Here is a 15,002-nt window from a genome sequence, read left to right as displayed (position 1 = left end):
TGTTACATACGACCATTCGGTGTTTTCCGAGCGCTATGACATGTCCTTCTTCAAACGAGGTTTGTGGAGAGTATTAAGCGGTAGACAGCGGCTTGGCTCTGACCCTAGCATTGCTGAAGTCCATGGGTGACGGTAACCACTCACCATCAGATGGGCCGTATGCTCGTCTGCCTACAAGGGCAATAAAAAAAAATGCAGTACTAAATAATATGCTCGGACATACAGCACACATAATGAATTTTCATTAGCTCTAATTTTACATACGACCATTTTTAGGATAAGATTTCTTTAAACACTTAATTATAGTAAGGTTAGCTGTCTCTTGTGTATGATAGGTAGACGCCCATAACGGTCACTAAAATAATATAAGAAAAACCTAAACCTTTTTTCTTCGTGTGCTTCTTATGTTATTTCAATCGAATATCTTGAAGCTATCTCGTTGAAACTTTGTTCGTTTCAATAACGTCTATTTAGTTGTTATGGTAAATAAACAGGCAAGATCACGACTAATATAATGTCAACTGGTCAACAAAGACCGTAGATACCTTAATGAATGATTATCCAACATACCGCTTTCATGCGTAAGGCCGATGTTTTAATTGCATTGGAATAACTGAGATAAAAATAAAATAACAGTTTAAAGAGATCAACCCGTGCTCACCTGTAATAGATCTTGGTACCAACACTCAACATAGGAGTTAGTTTTTACTGGTGGTAGGACTTCTTGTGAGTCCGCGCGGGTAGGTACCACCGCCCTGCCTATTTCTGCCGTGAAGCAGTAATGCGTTTCGGTTTGAAGGGTGGGGCAGCCGTTGTAACTATACTGAGATCTTAGAACTTATATCTCAAGGCGGGTGGCGCATTTACGTTGTAGATGTCCATGGGCTCCAGTAACCACTTAACACCAGGTGGGCTGTGAGCTCGTCCACCCATCTAAGCAATAAAAAAAAAAGAACACTAGTTAGTAAAATACATCAAGAACGGATAATCGGTTACTCAGAAGTTCTAAAGGACCATAATTGCGTAACACGTATCACAGCTAGTATGCCTGTATTAAAATACAATATCTTTTTAAATCTAACCTTATTTCAATTGTTACAAATTGTAGGGAAGATGAAGAAACCGCGTGACTCATAGAGCATGAGCTTCGCAACTTGGTATATCAAAATCAAACAGACATTGAAAAATCAAACAAAATGAATATTAATTTCACAGGAACGGCGCTCATGAAAGTCGTCGAGGTGTACAGGGAAATACAAGATCAACAAATGAACATCGTAAGTTTTAATAACCACGTTTAAGCTAAATTCATCCGTATTGTATCAAATGTAATCAACTGAAATAAATATAATAGAAAAATAATCAAAAGGAACAAATCAATAGTGTATTTACAGATACGTTGTTTCAAAATTACATATCGACGCTTGAAAAGCAAACGTGATTAAGCGACAATAACTGCTTTGTACATAAATGATAGGCAATAACCATATTCGATGCGCAAAAAAAATATATTTCTAGGTCTATTAAAATAATTTCAATCCTACAGCTACTAGCTAGATTCTACTACAGCTAGATTCGTTAAAATAAATTTTGTTTTCAGGTATTTCAACTTTAAATTAGTCTACTGTAAAGTTCACGCATTGTCGCTTAGTCACGTTTGCCTTTCAAGCGTCGATATGCTATCTCAAAAGTTTGGCAGTTTTATCTTATTTAGCCTAGCATCGGAATACAACTTTTGGATTTATTTTAAAACTTGTTGTATTTAGCCATAATTTGTGTAATTGCTTGTCCAATTATTTTCGACAGAGGATCCCACAAAACAAAATAACGATAGAACACAAAAGCTGATTATTTTGTGTAATATTTGCCTACACCCACTTAATATAAAAGTTATTTGTTTGTTACAGTTGAAGGCGTTCTACGTAGATCTACTGGTTCCCTTGGAAACTAATCTCGAGAAAGATACAAAAGTAGTGCAGGTCAGTCAATAGGATTCCCTTTCATAATCTTTTATGTGAACTGTTCCAAGTTATAAGGGATCGTTTACTGGATTGAGAGGGCTTCGTTTCAAATAAGCTTAGCGTCGCGTTCGCCCGTGAGATAAGAAGTTCTATTAAAAAACTTTCGGACAATGTAAGTGACCTCCCGAAATAAATTGCAATGTTCGTATTCTTTCCTATTTACGAATGTACGTGCTCGATTTCAGATAATAAGTGGATAACGGTAAAGGGATGAACGCTGTTGTTTCTTAAATTACATAAACTATGAATGTAATTCTGTGAGAGTACGCGTTAAACAGTTCAAATGTTTCAGCCTTGAAACGTTATTGTATTGTTTGTCGTGGGTATGATGACTCAATACATTTCTGTTATTCTATTTTTTTTTACTCTTAATAATGGCGTAATTCTCAAAGTACTGTAAACAAACACCATACTTTATGATATTAGATTTGTGAAAATATACAAGAAAGCGTTGGACTAAAATAGTGAACGTTGGTTCTGACGATTGTGATTGCCTGGGGACCGCTATCGGGCTCTGCCGCGGAGATCATGTCAATAAGAGCTTTTTGCGAGATCGAAGCGTGACTAATTTCAAATTTCTTCAATCTTTATTACCTTTACAGCCCGCAGTGGCTCTCAATCTTTTTACCCAACAACTCACTAACATACTTTTCACAAATTCGGGACAGCCTTACATATTTCCATGCATTTATTTATGGTTGTAGAAACAAATTAATTAAATTTTACATCATTAATCTATTATATTAAACGTGGCTGTGTGGTTAGAATCTACCAGACTGTTATAGATTAAACCAGTATGTACGTAGATATGGAATAACGCTTTAACGATAAAACTATCGTATTTTTAAATGCGGCGACATACTTGATAGGGGTTTATGATACACCAATGTATCGCGTAACGGTGGTTGAGAGCCACTGGACTATAGTCCATAGATAGATGTTTCTATAGATAGATGTCGTGTTTAGATAGATGTTTGTGTGGTCCCTAGTGCGCACGAGCATACCTTACTCTAGCTTGCTAAGGTATTAGGTAAATAGTTTGATTATGATATTCATAAACATTTTCCAGTCGGAACAAAAGAGATTCTTACAGCAACACAAATTGCGTTCTGAGAGCTACAGCAAGGCTGCTGCGACAATAAAGAAACAGAGGAAAAAGAAAACGAACGTGACCAAAGTGGGTTCTGCTATGGATAAAGAAATGAAGGTATGCACTGTCCTCCGATAAATCTTGTGTTTTATCGCATACTTTGATCAAGTTCCCTATGTACATCGATTTGGTAATTTATTTCCTCAGAATATGCAAATTTTGGAAGAAGAGAAAACAAAACTGGATGCCTTCTGCGAACAAAGCTTAAAGAATGTGAGTATGAGGAAACTTGTGAGATAAGTTTTATTTACTAAAATTTACACCTATAGGTATAAATTCTAGAAATATTTGCTATGATTTAATTGATTTATGATTATGATTATTTACGTGTGTCACCTAAGAAATGTTTCTAGATTTTCTTATTTTCTAGTTTTTTTGTTTTTTTACATCAGATCTGGCACTTCTCGTGAGAGTAACATTCAAATGTTATCAAGATTTGATCAGTTGTTTTTGTGTTTTCCTTAACGATGATCATTTAACCGATTTCGACTACATTAACGATATTTTCATTTTATTGTGATGACGTCAATTTCCTGTTTTGTTAAGCATTTGTTTTTTAAGTGTTTAATTACTACCACTTTGTTGAATGAGGTCGTGCGATTTTTATCTCGATATTTTTATTGAGAACGACTGTGCGATTTTTTTTGTTGGTATTTCAAAGAGGTTTTATTTCATACTATTAATGTTGTTATTTTAACAAATGAATGTATCTCTTTAAATCTTTGGTCAGAACGTACCCGGAATTTGACAAATCAAATCTTATCTACGACATTATTGAAATAGAGAAAAAATACATCATAGGTAACTAAATGTAATGGAACGCCAATGAAATTCTATGGAAATAGGTCTACAACTAACAAGTTTAGTACAATCTATTTTACTAATGTACTATTACAAATTATACAGTTCTAAATTTAATTTGAAATGCCTATTTTACTAAATCCATCCGAAAATATTTCGAAATCAGTAACGACACGCACAGTTTTTTCGCGTGTTTAAGAGATCAAGGGGACCCTATAATAATAATAAATTATTAATCACTTACAAAATTTCATATTGATTAAATTCTCTTTCGGTGTTACATTCAGGCTATGACCCAAGAGCGTCGCCGCTACGGCTTCGTTTTAGAACGCCAGTGCTCTCTTGCGAAGCATTGGCTCGCCTACCACACCGCCGGTGGGGCGGCGTACAGCGCGGGTCTGGACGAATGGCTCGAAGTTTCTAGAACCAGAGAGTACTTGCCACCGAACGTCGAAGCGATGTTCGTTAGCAGGATGCGGGTAAGATTCGATGGTTGTCACTTTAAAATATTCCTCTTGAAATATTTCAGCAGTTTATACTGGAACGGAAGACACTAAAGTCTTTTTATATTATGTAGATCAAAATGAGGATTTTAGTAATGGCTTAAGATCGATATAAACTTGGTACATAATATTTGTAACAAACGTTGCGACTGGCCGGTTTTCGAATCGGGTCGACAGATATTGTGCTAATGAAACACATACTTAACATTCATTAATGAATGATTTCACGGCAAAAGAATAAATAAAATTGTGTGATAAATACCTAACCCACCATATTGTAAGATCGATATGCGATCGGGATCGCATAGCTACCACTCATTCTGCCTATTTCAAGCGCGAAGTATTCATCGATTACGATTTGAAGGGTTCTACCATTTAGCACAATTGAAACTTCAGTCTCATGTTTTAAGGTGGACAATGCTATTCACATTTTGATACGTGTGGGTTACTTCAATATCAGGTAAATCGTTAACTGGTCCACCCATACAGAATAAAAACATGTCTCTTATTTCGAAGCGCTTTTATTAGTTTGGTATGTGTGTAACGCAGGTGAATTTTGGAATTTCGTTTTTACCGACTTCAAGAGTTTTGATTAACTTAATAATTTACCTACGCAATTTTATGATTTCGTTGTAATATCCGGACCAGTATAAAGGGGATAAAAAAAAATTAAATTAATTGTTATTTCGATTTGCTATTTAGGTGTTTTTAACTACATAATATATTTATTAGTCTAAAACTTGTTCAGTGATTCAGAATGCTTGTGGATCAAATAGTTAATGATTGTGTCAACAGCAAGTCTCATTTTGGGCCGACGAAGATGTATACGCCAGTCCTCGTGCAGGCGACGATGACGACAGAGCTTCAGTAGGTTCGGCTCTGAGGAAAACGAGATCAGTGGACGCGTCTTGTCTCGACGTGAGGTCCATTGCAGAGCTGGGTTCTCCTGCTCAGGGCCTGTCTCGTGCCAAATCCGATTTTAATTTACAAGCAAGCTCACACAACGACGGTGGTGAGTAATATAATTCGCAAATAATTGAGAGCATTGAAATTTTTTTGTTTATTTATTAATTTTCCCGTTCACTATTCATTTCAAATTAAATTAGACCTTATTTATTTGTGACCACGAAGTGACCACACCACAACGCGAGACCCAAAATGTTTACGATCTCCCAATAAAACACTATGCCATATAATAAAAGTACTTTATAATACTGCTGCGGTAGGCACTACTTTACCTACATAGTATATTATAAATTTCAATTTACATTAACTTGAAAGGCTTGCTTAATACAAATGACACCTGTATGTACACTGGTTATTCCAAAAAAATCTAAAATAGAACTAAATAAATAAATATTTATACATATATATGTGTGTGTTTGTGTGTGTGTGTGTTTGTGTGTATTTGTATGTATATATTGTTTTGTATCTTGTAATATGTATATATTATCATATGTAATGTTTACTGTGTGCACTAGGTTTGTGTTCCTAATTCTTCTTTCCTTCTGCGGGCCTACTGGTAGAGATTTCAACATGAAATAAGTAGTGCCCTTGTACTCTGTATCCTTATTGTCGTGTTTCTTCTAACAGCTGTGTGTACAAAATATATTAAAAAAAAAAATATCTATTGCTTTTCAGATATCCAAACTGAGTCGCGTCCGAATACCCGTCCATCTTCATTAGCCCCCCCAACTTGTACCACTCGGGACCCTCCTCTGGCTAGAGCCTTGTACGCATACTCTGCGGCCGGAGACAACCAGCTCAGCTTCCAGCAAGGAGACGTTTTAGCATTGCTCGGCGAGAGAACCAAAGGATGGCAGTACGGAGAAAATTTGCGGACTCACCACGCTGGCTGGTTCCCTCTTGCGTACACCGAACCGATCATGAACGAGGAGCCCACGTATGTTCAACTTCATGTTGTTAATGTAATTTATTACTCAGATGGACGATCTCCCGGTGTTTAGTGGGTCCCGGAGTCCATAGACATCGACAATGTACTTGCCGCCACCCAGTTTCATACATGATTTCTAAGTCTCACCTTTATAATACAACGCCTGCCCCCGCCCTTCAAACCGAAACGCATTACTGCTTTACGGCAGAAATAGGCAGGAGGTAGTACCTGCCCGTGCGGGCTCAGAAAAGTGACAGCACATTGTACTTAAGACGCTTACATACTCGTATTCTATTTGATATTAACTTCTTCATGTGTGAACCTCAGACACTTGCTAAACTTTTTTGTTTTGTTATGACGGAAAAAAAAAGTGCTTTATAGACGCATAGACGTATGGGCGCTTGGACTGAATAGTTCTAAAAAAGTTTTACTTCAAACTGGTTTCAAGTCTCAAGTGATTTCATTATAATTCATTTATAATACGGTAAATACAATTTCGTCATTAAACTAAGCATCATACATCCGATAATCTCTTGGCAAAGATTGATTTACTCTCAATTGTTATGAACGGTTCATAATAATACGATCATCAACAACTCAATGAACTTACGCATGATGCTTGTCGGTTCGTGTGAATATGAGTTCACTTCCATCAGTACTAGAAGAACATAATCGAATATTTGCCGCGAATCTTTTTTTTTTTTTCTTAGATGGGTTGACGATCTCACAGCCCACCTGGTGTTATATGGTTACTGGAGCCAATTGACATCTACAACGTAAATGCGCTACCCACCTTGAGATATAAGTTCTAAGATATAAGTATAAGCCGTTGTATATTACAACGGCTGCCTCACCCTTCAAACCGAAACTCATTACTGCTTCACGGCAGAAATAGGCAGGGCGGTGGTACCTACCCGTACAGACTCACAAGAGGTCCTACCACCAGTAAGAATCGATTGGGCGTCAAAATTTGCACGGCTCTCGTTCTTGTAATCCATTTGGGATCACTTGGGAGCTTCATTCGCGGTGAGCTCTGGTAGTCGAAAGGTTGCAAGTCGGTGTTGTTCCAGTGGGTCTCCGGCGCGTTGGAGCAGCGCTCAGACGCCGAATGAGGCGCCCCCGCCAGCACCGCTCGCGCATGCGCAGACCACACCGCACGCCGCGCCACCGACCCCGCACTCCCACCCCCCCGCACGCATGTTCGGCGACACTGTCACTGCACACCACGTCTCTAAGGTACTACTCAAGATTACCGACCGACTCTGTCTAGATATCAATTAAGCATACACCAATTTTGCCCGGCCATCGTTCTCGTCAAACCCGTCGCTCGACGAGTAAATTAACCCACAGACACAGCCCGCTGAGTTTCTCGCCGGATCTTCTTAGTGGGTCGCGTTTCCGGTCCGGCGGTACATTCTGCGAAGCACGACTCTTGCTAGGATTCATGTTAGCAACGTAGTCAGGTTACTACTAGTTAAGGTTACGCTGAAATAGCCTCTCAAGGCTATCGGCTTAGGTAGGAGAAAAAAGCATTTTGCCCAATCCTTTCTAATTTATGGTTCATTAAAAAAACCCAACTTATTCACTTTCAAAAGTTTCGAATTTAAGTTTACAAGAAAACAAATATTTTTTTGCGTTTAGTAGCGGTAGGTAGGTTGCTATTTTATTTTAAATTAGTTTTTGTCCCATATTCGTTTAAGTGATTACCCTCATCTGATCGCAACTGAGACATTAAATCGTGATTCAAGTAAATACAAATCGAACGCCCACATCAGCGTTCATTCAAATCTGAAAAGGCTCAATGCGAACATTGATGTTCTAATAGGATCAACAGGGCTCTACCAAATTATGTGTTAATGGTTAAGTTACGTTAGCGTTTTTGTTTTCATGAATTTTTCTTCCATGATAGGGTCGTCTTGGGAATGGCTCGCCTGGTCTTCCACCAACATTACCGGCTCCGTCTCCTAGTGCTATAAAGAATTCGACTTCAGCAGCGAGCTTCACGACCCACGCTGTCATTGAGACCCGAAGCTTTGGACCACAAACACTACCAATGCGCTCTCAGGTAGTAGCGTAATCCTAAAGCGTATCTGTTTTGCTTCCTAATCTGTATTAATCGAAACATGTGTTTTATAGATGGCCCAAAATAAAACTGGTCCCGCTAAAACCGTAGTGAGCGCAGTCGGAGCTGTGGGAAACGTATCGCTACACAGCTCTAATGATTCTGGATTTTCAAACGAGCCTCCGCCGCAGCCAGACATCGATTACAGTGACGAAGAAGCTCAACGCCTGCGAGTGCCCATCAGGTAAATGCTGTTTGATTCGAGTAGTGTGGTTTTTTTTTGTTTACCGCTTTTTTGTTTTATTTATGTTGTAGTAGCGCTAGTAGTGTTTTATTTCCTTTCATTTGTTTTGTTTTAGTAAAACCGCTGAACACAAAGCATATCTACTCAAAACGCAAAGCTTGAAACGAGGTCCAAAGCACAACAATAATACCGCGAACGGGTACCTGACCGACGACCAACAACTTATATTACGCAACATGCTGGATATGGACAAAGATTCGCAGAAAGTCAAAAGAACCAAATCGTTCTGGAAGTTCGGACGGACTACCGCAGAGGAAATAATGGAAGGCATGTCATTGTGGCAGCACAGAGATATTGTTGACACTGTACCTGAATTCAAAAAGAAACTTTTTGTTAAAATCAAAAAGGAGCTTAGACCTGCCCCCGAGGTTCCCGAAACACGAAAACAAGCTATACCTGAGAAAATTCAAACGCCTGCTGTCCAAGAAAACGTTCAACATCGTTCAAAAGAAACCATTGATAGAAAGGAAATGAAAATGAACAACGGGATACGGCAAGCAAGAAGCCTGGGATCGATACAAACCGAAGAACAAATTGAAAAAGCCCGTAAAAATCGTGAAGGATACCAACCTACACAAAATATAAATAAGAAGAGTATGTCAGAAAAGTCCATTGCCGAAGAGAAGCACGAAGACTTCGTACAGAGAAACGAATCACGTCATTCTGATCTGACCAATACGAGTACCATAAAGACTAACTTTGAGAATAGTTTTTACAATGATGAAAACGGTGAAGGGTTCGTTATGAAAACCGTGAAGAGAAGAGAAATATTACAGAGATACGATAATGACAGCAGTTCAGAAGTCAATTCTGTAGCTTCGAGTACCGACCCGTATGACTGCATTATAGTTGATGATCATATGACGTCCAGGAAGCAACAAGAAGTTGAAAAACGTAGACAAGCACAGATGAGCGATGAAGAGGTAAAGAAGCGTAAAGAAAACTCCTATATGCCAGAATTTGAAGAAATTGAAGTAACTCCTATTAAGCCACACGTCAGGGCTACGTTATCTTCAGAAAAAGTGAAGGCATCAACACGCGAACGTTCACCACCAAAGGTTATGGAGTTCAAAACGTTTAAAGATACATCGAAGGAAATCAAAACATTTTCGGCTTCATCAGAAACCCTAAAGTACAAAGATAACGAACAACCAACTGACCGTTACGGTATTCCGATGGAACGTAATAACATTGAAACACATGACGAAAATACATACAACGGACATGACGAAGGGACTCTTAAATACAACAAAAAACGCTCCAGTGTCGACGACAAAAACCGTTCGCCGAATAATTTTGAGAACAACAAGAATCACAAGAAAGAATACCCACAAGCTGAATCCAGGAACGCAACGAAAGAATCAAGACCGAAATTCGAGAGCCGTGAACGAGAACCAAGGATCGACTATTCATTAGACAGACGTCAAGTCAGGAAAGAATTCACAGAGTCGAAGTCCCGAGACACAAGAAACAGAAACAGAACAAACAGAAGCTACGACGATAGCACTTTACAATACAACGGGCGTAGAGAAGATAAATACTACGAGACCAATATATCGTACTTCAGTGACCAAGAACGACGTGTCTCACGATACGACTACGAGACGGATTCGAAGAAAGCTGAAAAGTCGAAAATACGTCAAGAGGAGGCTCGATTGGAAGCCAGAAGATTTGTGGATAGACGTAGCGAAGGCCCGTATAGCGAGTCCGACGATCAAAAGTTCAATGAAGCTTTAAAACAACAAAGACCACAGCTATTGCCTCGAACAAAGCTGCTGAAACGGGCAGCAGATGGTAACGATTTGCCAGAGGAAGGACACACTTTCGGGCCTTGGTATGATTTATGGGGAAGGGAAGCCGTTGTTTACAAGTAGTTTTTAAAAGGTTTTGTTTGTTTTGTGAATGTTAATCACTTCGCTTTGTTTATGTAGATAGAGATAAGTTAAAACTTCTTTGTTTTTGGTTTTCTGCAATTTATTATTATTATTATTCTGGGTTTTTATTATTATTTTTGTATTTCTTAGTGACAGCTGAGATTCGTAATGTTTTTAAATTTTTTGTATGTACATAGAATACTTGTTATATTTCTGGAATTATATTATTTAATTTAGGGAATAAAATACGTTTCAGGCCTCAACAATTCGCTACGGTAAAGTTAAGGAAGGCATTGACAAACGATCGCTCGTCACCTGCCATTGAATAATATTTATGATACTTATACGATACATAATTACAAATATTTTGTTAATTAATATTAAATGTAAATTAGGAACATCATGTATTTTGTACAGTTAAATATTCATAGTCTAACAAGAAATATATCACAATTTTTAATATAATCCCAAACTGCTGGTTTCATTTCATTACAAAACTATCTATCCTTTTAAAATGTGTAAAAACAAATTCAGTACAGTAACTGAAATCTTAAAGTACTAAATTGGGTTAAATTAGGAACACTCCAGAAATTTCTGAAGTTTTATCTGAGCAACATAGAATTACCAAGTAAAAAGAAAAAATGTTTAGAAAGAAAAACAAAAATTCCACTGTTACTAGAACGATGAGTACACAAAGCGGAGGAGAGAGCGAGACATCAACGTCAATTGGGCTTTCGCAACAATGGCCGATGATTTATTGTGTTTCCGTATCCTGTGGGATGCAACCGGAAGATACGCCACTGTCACCATAGAAATATTCCTTACGATATGTTACGTGTTCCAAGGGACCGTTCCGCAACTCGTCTCGATTGTATAGAAATGTTATGGGTGGAAAAATAAAAATATTACGGTGGAAAGGAAAATCTTTTTTAAAGAATTCTCGTAAAAATTTCCGCCCATACTATAAAGTGACAACCAAACCTAGATATTATTCTGTCAGTACGCCAATAAACTTCATGTTTATTAAAATGTTTTTGATTGTTATCTAAGAGAAAATTTAATAATTTAAAGTATTTTATTTTCGCTAAACATGTCAACTGACCTTATAAAATTTTGCCCGTAATAAAATAAATTCACAATATTTACAATTCATAATACGTGAATCAACCTTATCAGCCTCAAATTAGATAATTTCATTTCCAAGAAAGTATCGCATGAATCTTTATCCATTATGATAACGTGGTACTTCCAAATTTAAATTCAACGTATTCTACAAAGGTATTTTATTTAGCTCTTATTCTTTTCAGAAAGTTAGGTTGACAAAACTGAAATAAATTCTGGTTTAATGTAAATATAACGCTATACGCAGAAAAGACTTTCGAAGTAAAAAGTTCTTTATCACTATGTATCAAGTTTATGCAAAAATACAACCTTAATACTTAATGCAGAAGTATACGATACTTGTAAACCCGTTCAAACGAACCCAATATATCCACTAATATAAAGACAACATAGTAAAATCCACACATTAAAAAATAAAAACAAGTTTCAAGTAATAACGCTGCGGTAAGAAATCGGTAGAGCATATACGAGTCGTCTATTATCAAAGGTGGCAATCTGTGCATTTGGACAAAAAATTTTTATTGATATGTCAATACAGATTGATTTGAATATAATCGTCTCCTTCAAAGAATACGGTTCAAAACCTGCATTAAATAAAGGTTAATAGTTAACCTGTTATTTATCTAAGATGTCGTTCCGAAGAGTTTTGTGACTGCCAATGGAATACAAAGTCAATAATTCATTTTTCTGATTTACCAATCATTGTCCAAAAGTCAGATTGCCGGCTTTGATAATAGTCGACTCATACCATCTCATGAGAATAATATTCTTTAAAGGTAAACTTAAGAAAGCTTTACGTGAATAAAAACTGGTCAAGTGGCAGAAAAGTATGAGGTATTTGAATTCCTCTTACTAATAACAACAAATACTCAACAAAGACCAAGTGTATGTAAAATACACTTTAAATCGACCGCAATGATGACAAACAAACTCTAAGAAAGCCCGTAGCCTTCTCACATAAAATCAATTTGCAGTGCAAATCGAGCGAAGAGACCGATGCTTTCCGACTCATCGACTTTTAGAAGCGCTTTGGCCTGGAAAAATCCACAATTTCATGTAAAAAAAATATGCAGCAGATTCAACGTCGTGTGCCCATCAGCGATGCATCGCATCAAACTGGGATTTTATTTTAATCCGCTTGCTGTAAAAAAATATATACGCAAATGGGCTACATAGTGATAAAGCTTTACAAAAAATCTACACAGCACTATGCAGTTGCTTTTTATTTGCCATAACTTTTTTTTCACTCATCATCAATTAGTAACAGTATAAGTATTAATATATTTCATTCAATGAAGGCCGAAAGATTTGATTTGATGCGTTTTTTGTAAAATCATTTTTCAAATCGAAGTCACAACTTTGTAATTGCGCCATTTCCAATCAATGGAATTTCCAAACGGTCGAAATCTATTCTATATTTAAGACTTGCTGTATATAAAGCGTAGATATTTTTCTGACAAAGCCTGACTGCGGACCGTTGTACGTAATCCACATGATAAGCGTACAGGGCAATTTGGCACCAGTACAGGCCTCTATCACATTTCGATGCCAACCTACACGCAGCACGGACCACTGGTTTAGTTTCGTTGGCCCGAATTATGGTAAATTGTGGTTTTACTATCGTCAAAGTGTCCTAATTCATCTTCCTGTAAAAATATGAGGACAATGCTCTGAGTATTATCCATTTGCGTAAATGAAATACTCCTATAATTTAAAATATGATATAAAAATCCTATACTATGCTATAATAAATAAATAAACAAATAGATGTATAATATGTATTCATATATCCTACTATACGTAATACTTATAATAATTCCTACAATAATATTTCTGGTGATGTTATCGACACTGAAATAATTTTGAAACGTTTCAGTAGTTTAGTATGTTTAATTTTATTTAATAACGAAAACAAAAACAAACAACAACATTCCACATTATTGTTACAGAAACGCTTATTTCTACATCACTTCTTCCATTGTAAGTAGCTTAATAAAAATATCTCATACGAGTACAATAAGTAGGTCAGACTGTATCTGACTGTGTCAGAAAAACACAAAACAAAATCGTAAGAGCACCCTATAAATTTCAATCCGTCAAATCTTGCTTTGTAGCCGGAAACCAGTGTGCTTAGTTTCACGAATCCGCTAGAGGAACAAAAACTTCTCGAACGTTAGCAACGGGAAGTGTACGGTTCGCGATTAATCAACGCCAAAAATAGACATTGACATATTTGCATTCGTTTCCCCACATCATATTTTTCTTTTGCCTACCACACACCTGTAAAAGTGAATCTGCCGACAAAAGAAGTAGGTTTATTGGCTTGTAAAGGATTTGCTTACTTTCGCGAGTAAACGAATATTTACATGTTACGTCCATCTTTTTTTTTTATGATTGAAGGATTACTGGTGGCCCGGAGGCCTTTCCAGTTTCACCAGGACAGGTGGGCGAGCAAAGGCTCAGCCAGAAGGGGTGGGGTTTGTTAACAGCTACCCGAGCGCCTCCCAAGGAAACCTAACAGCTCAAGAGTAGCTGCTTCGCGAATGAATCTACTACCGGATCGGAATCGCGACCCGCTGAGAAGATCCGGCGAGAAACTCAGCGAGCTGATTCATGGGTTAGGTTGCACGGCGAACTCTTTGTCGAGTTCAACGAGTACGGTTACCGAGGTCCCTAAGCCTGCTCCTAGTGTTAGAGCTGAAGGCGTCTAATGCAAAGGTTATTGGATCTGATGGATCCGTAAGGACGTGTTTACGTCTATCACTTTTTCGAGCGCTTTAAATGTTAACTGCGAAGTGAGCCATGCGGCTCTTTTGGAATAATTTAAATGTCTAGACTAACAAAAACTTATCGGACTGATTTGCTAGTCTATTATGTATCGTCCTCATTCGAAATTGTCGCATTTGAACTATAGCCAAGAAATGGTTTCCGCAGCCGTAAAACGTAGGTTTTAAGAGAGTATTTTTTTGACGACTACTATTTGATATTGCTAATGTTTATCTATATATTAATACGTGAAGCAAAAACTTTTTATCCCTTTTTACGAAAATTGCGCGGACAGAGGAGTATGAAATTTTCCACACTTATAGAGAATATAGAGAAGAAGTGCACAATGCTAATATTTTTTTTTAAATTATGCATATAAGATAAATTAAATCAATAAAGAAAACATTACACACACAACCATGTATTTGACACACACAACACACATACACTCTTTGTTTATTGTCAAACTTTTGTTATTGCTTAAAGTCTGTAGTCAAATTGAGAA

The 15,002-nt window shown here is 37.3% G+C and overlaps 1 protein-coding gene across 2 annotated transcripts in view; it reads left to right on the top strand.

The window, feature by feature from the left end:
• IRSp53 (Insulin receptor substrate 53 kDa) overlaps positions 1–11,081 on the top strand; it is a 198,141-nt gene extending 187,060 nt beyond the window's left edge. For both annotated transcript variants that reach the window (XM_089734406.1, XM_028171249.2), the window contains 11 exons: positions 1,216–1,277; positions 1,908–1,979; positions 3,091–3,228; positions 3,319–3,384; positions 4,260–4,451; positions 5,271–5,487; positions 6,117–6,378; positions 7,440–7,605; positions 8,279–8,434; positions 8,506–8,675; positions 8,791–11,081. In XM_089734406.1, coding sequence (XP_089590532.1) covers positions 1,216–1,277; positions 1,908–1,979; positions 3,091–3,228; positions 3,319–3,384; positions 4,260–4,451; positions 5,271–5,487; positions 6,117–6,378; positions 7,440–7,605; positions 8,279–8,434; positions 8,506–8,675; positions 8,791–10,609 — 3,320 coding nt within the window. In that variant the 3' untranslated portion in view covers positions 10,610–11,081. The remainder of the gene's footprint in view (positions 1–1,215; positions 1,278–1,907; positions 1,980–3,090; positions 3,229–3,318; positions 3,385–4,259; positions 4,452–5,270; positions 5,488–6,116; positions 6,379–7,439; positions 7,606–8,278; positions 8,435–8,505; positions 8,676–8,790) is intronic.
• Positions 11,082–15,002: the final 3,921 nt, after the last annotated feature.

The sequence above is a fragment of the Bombyx mandarina genome, chromosome 17 (genome assembly GCF_030267445.1).
Source record: "Bombyx mandarina strain Sakado chromosome 17, ASM3026744v2".
Classification (NCBI taxonomy): domain Eukaryota; kingdom Metazoa; phylum Arthropoda; class Insecta; order Lepidoptera; family Bombycidae; genus Bombyx; species Bombyx mandarina.
This window is presented reverse-complemented; position numbering and strand designations above follow the sequence as displayed.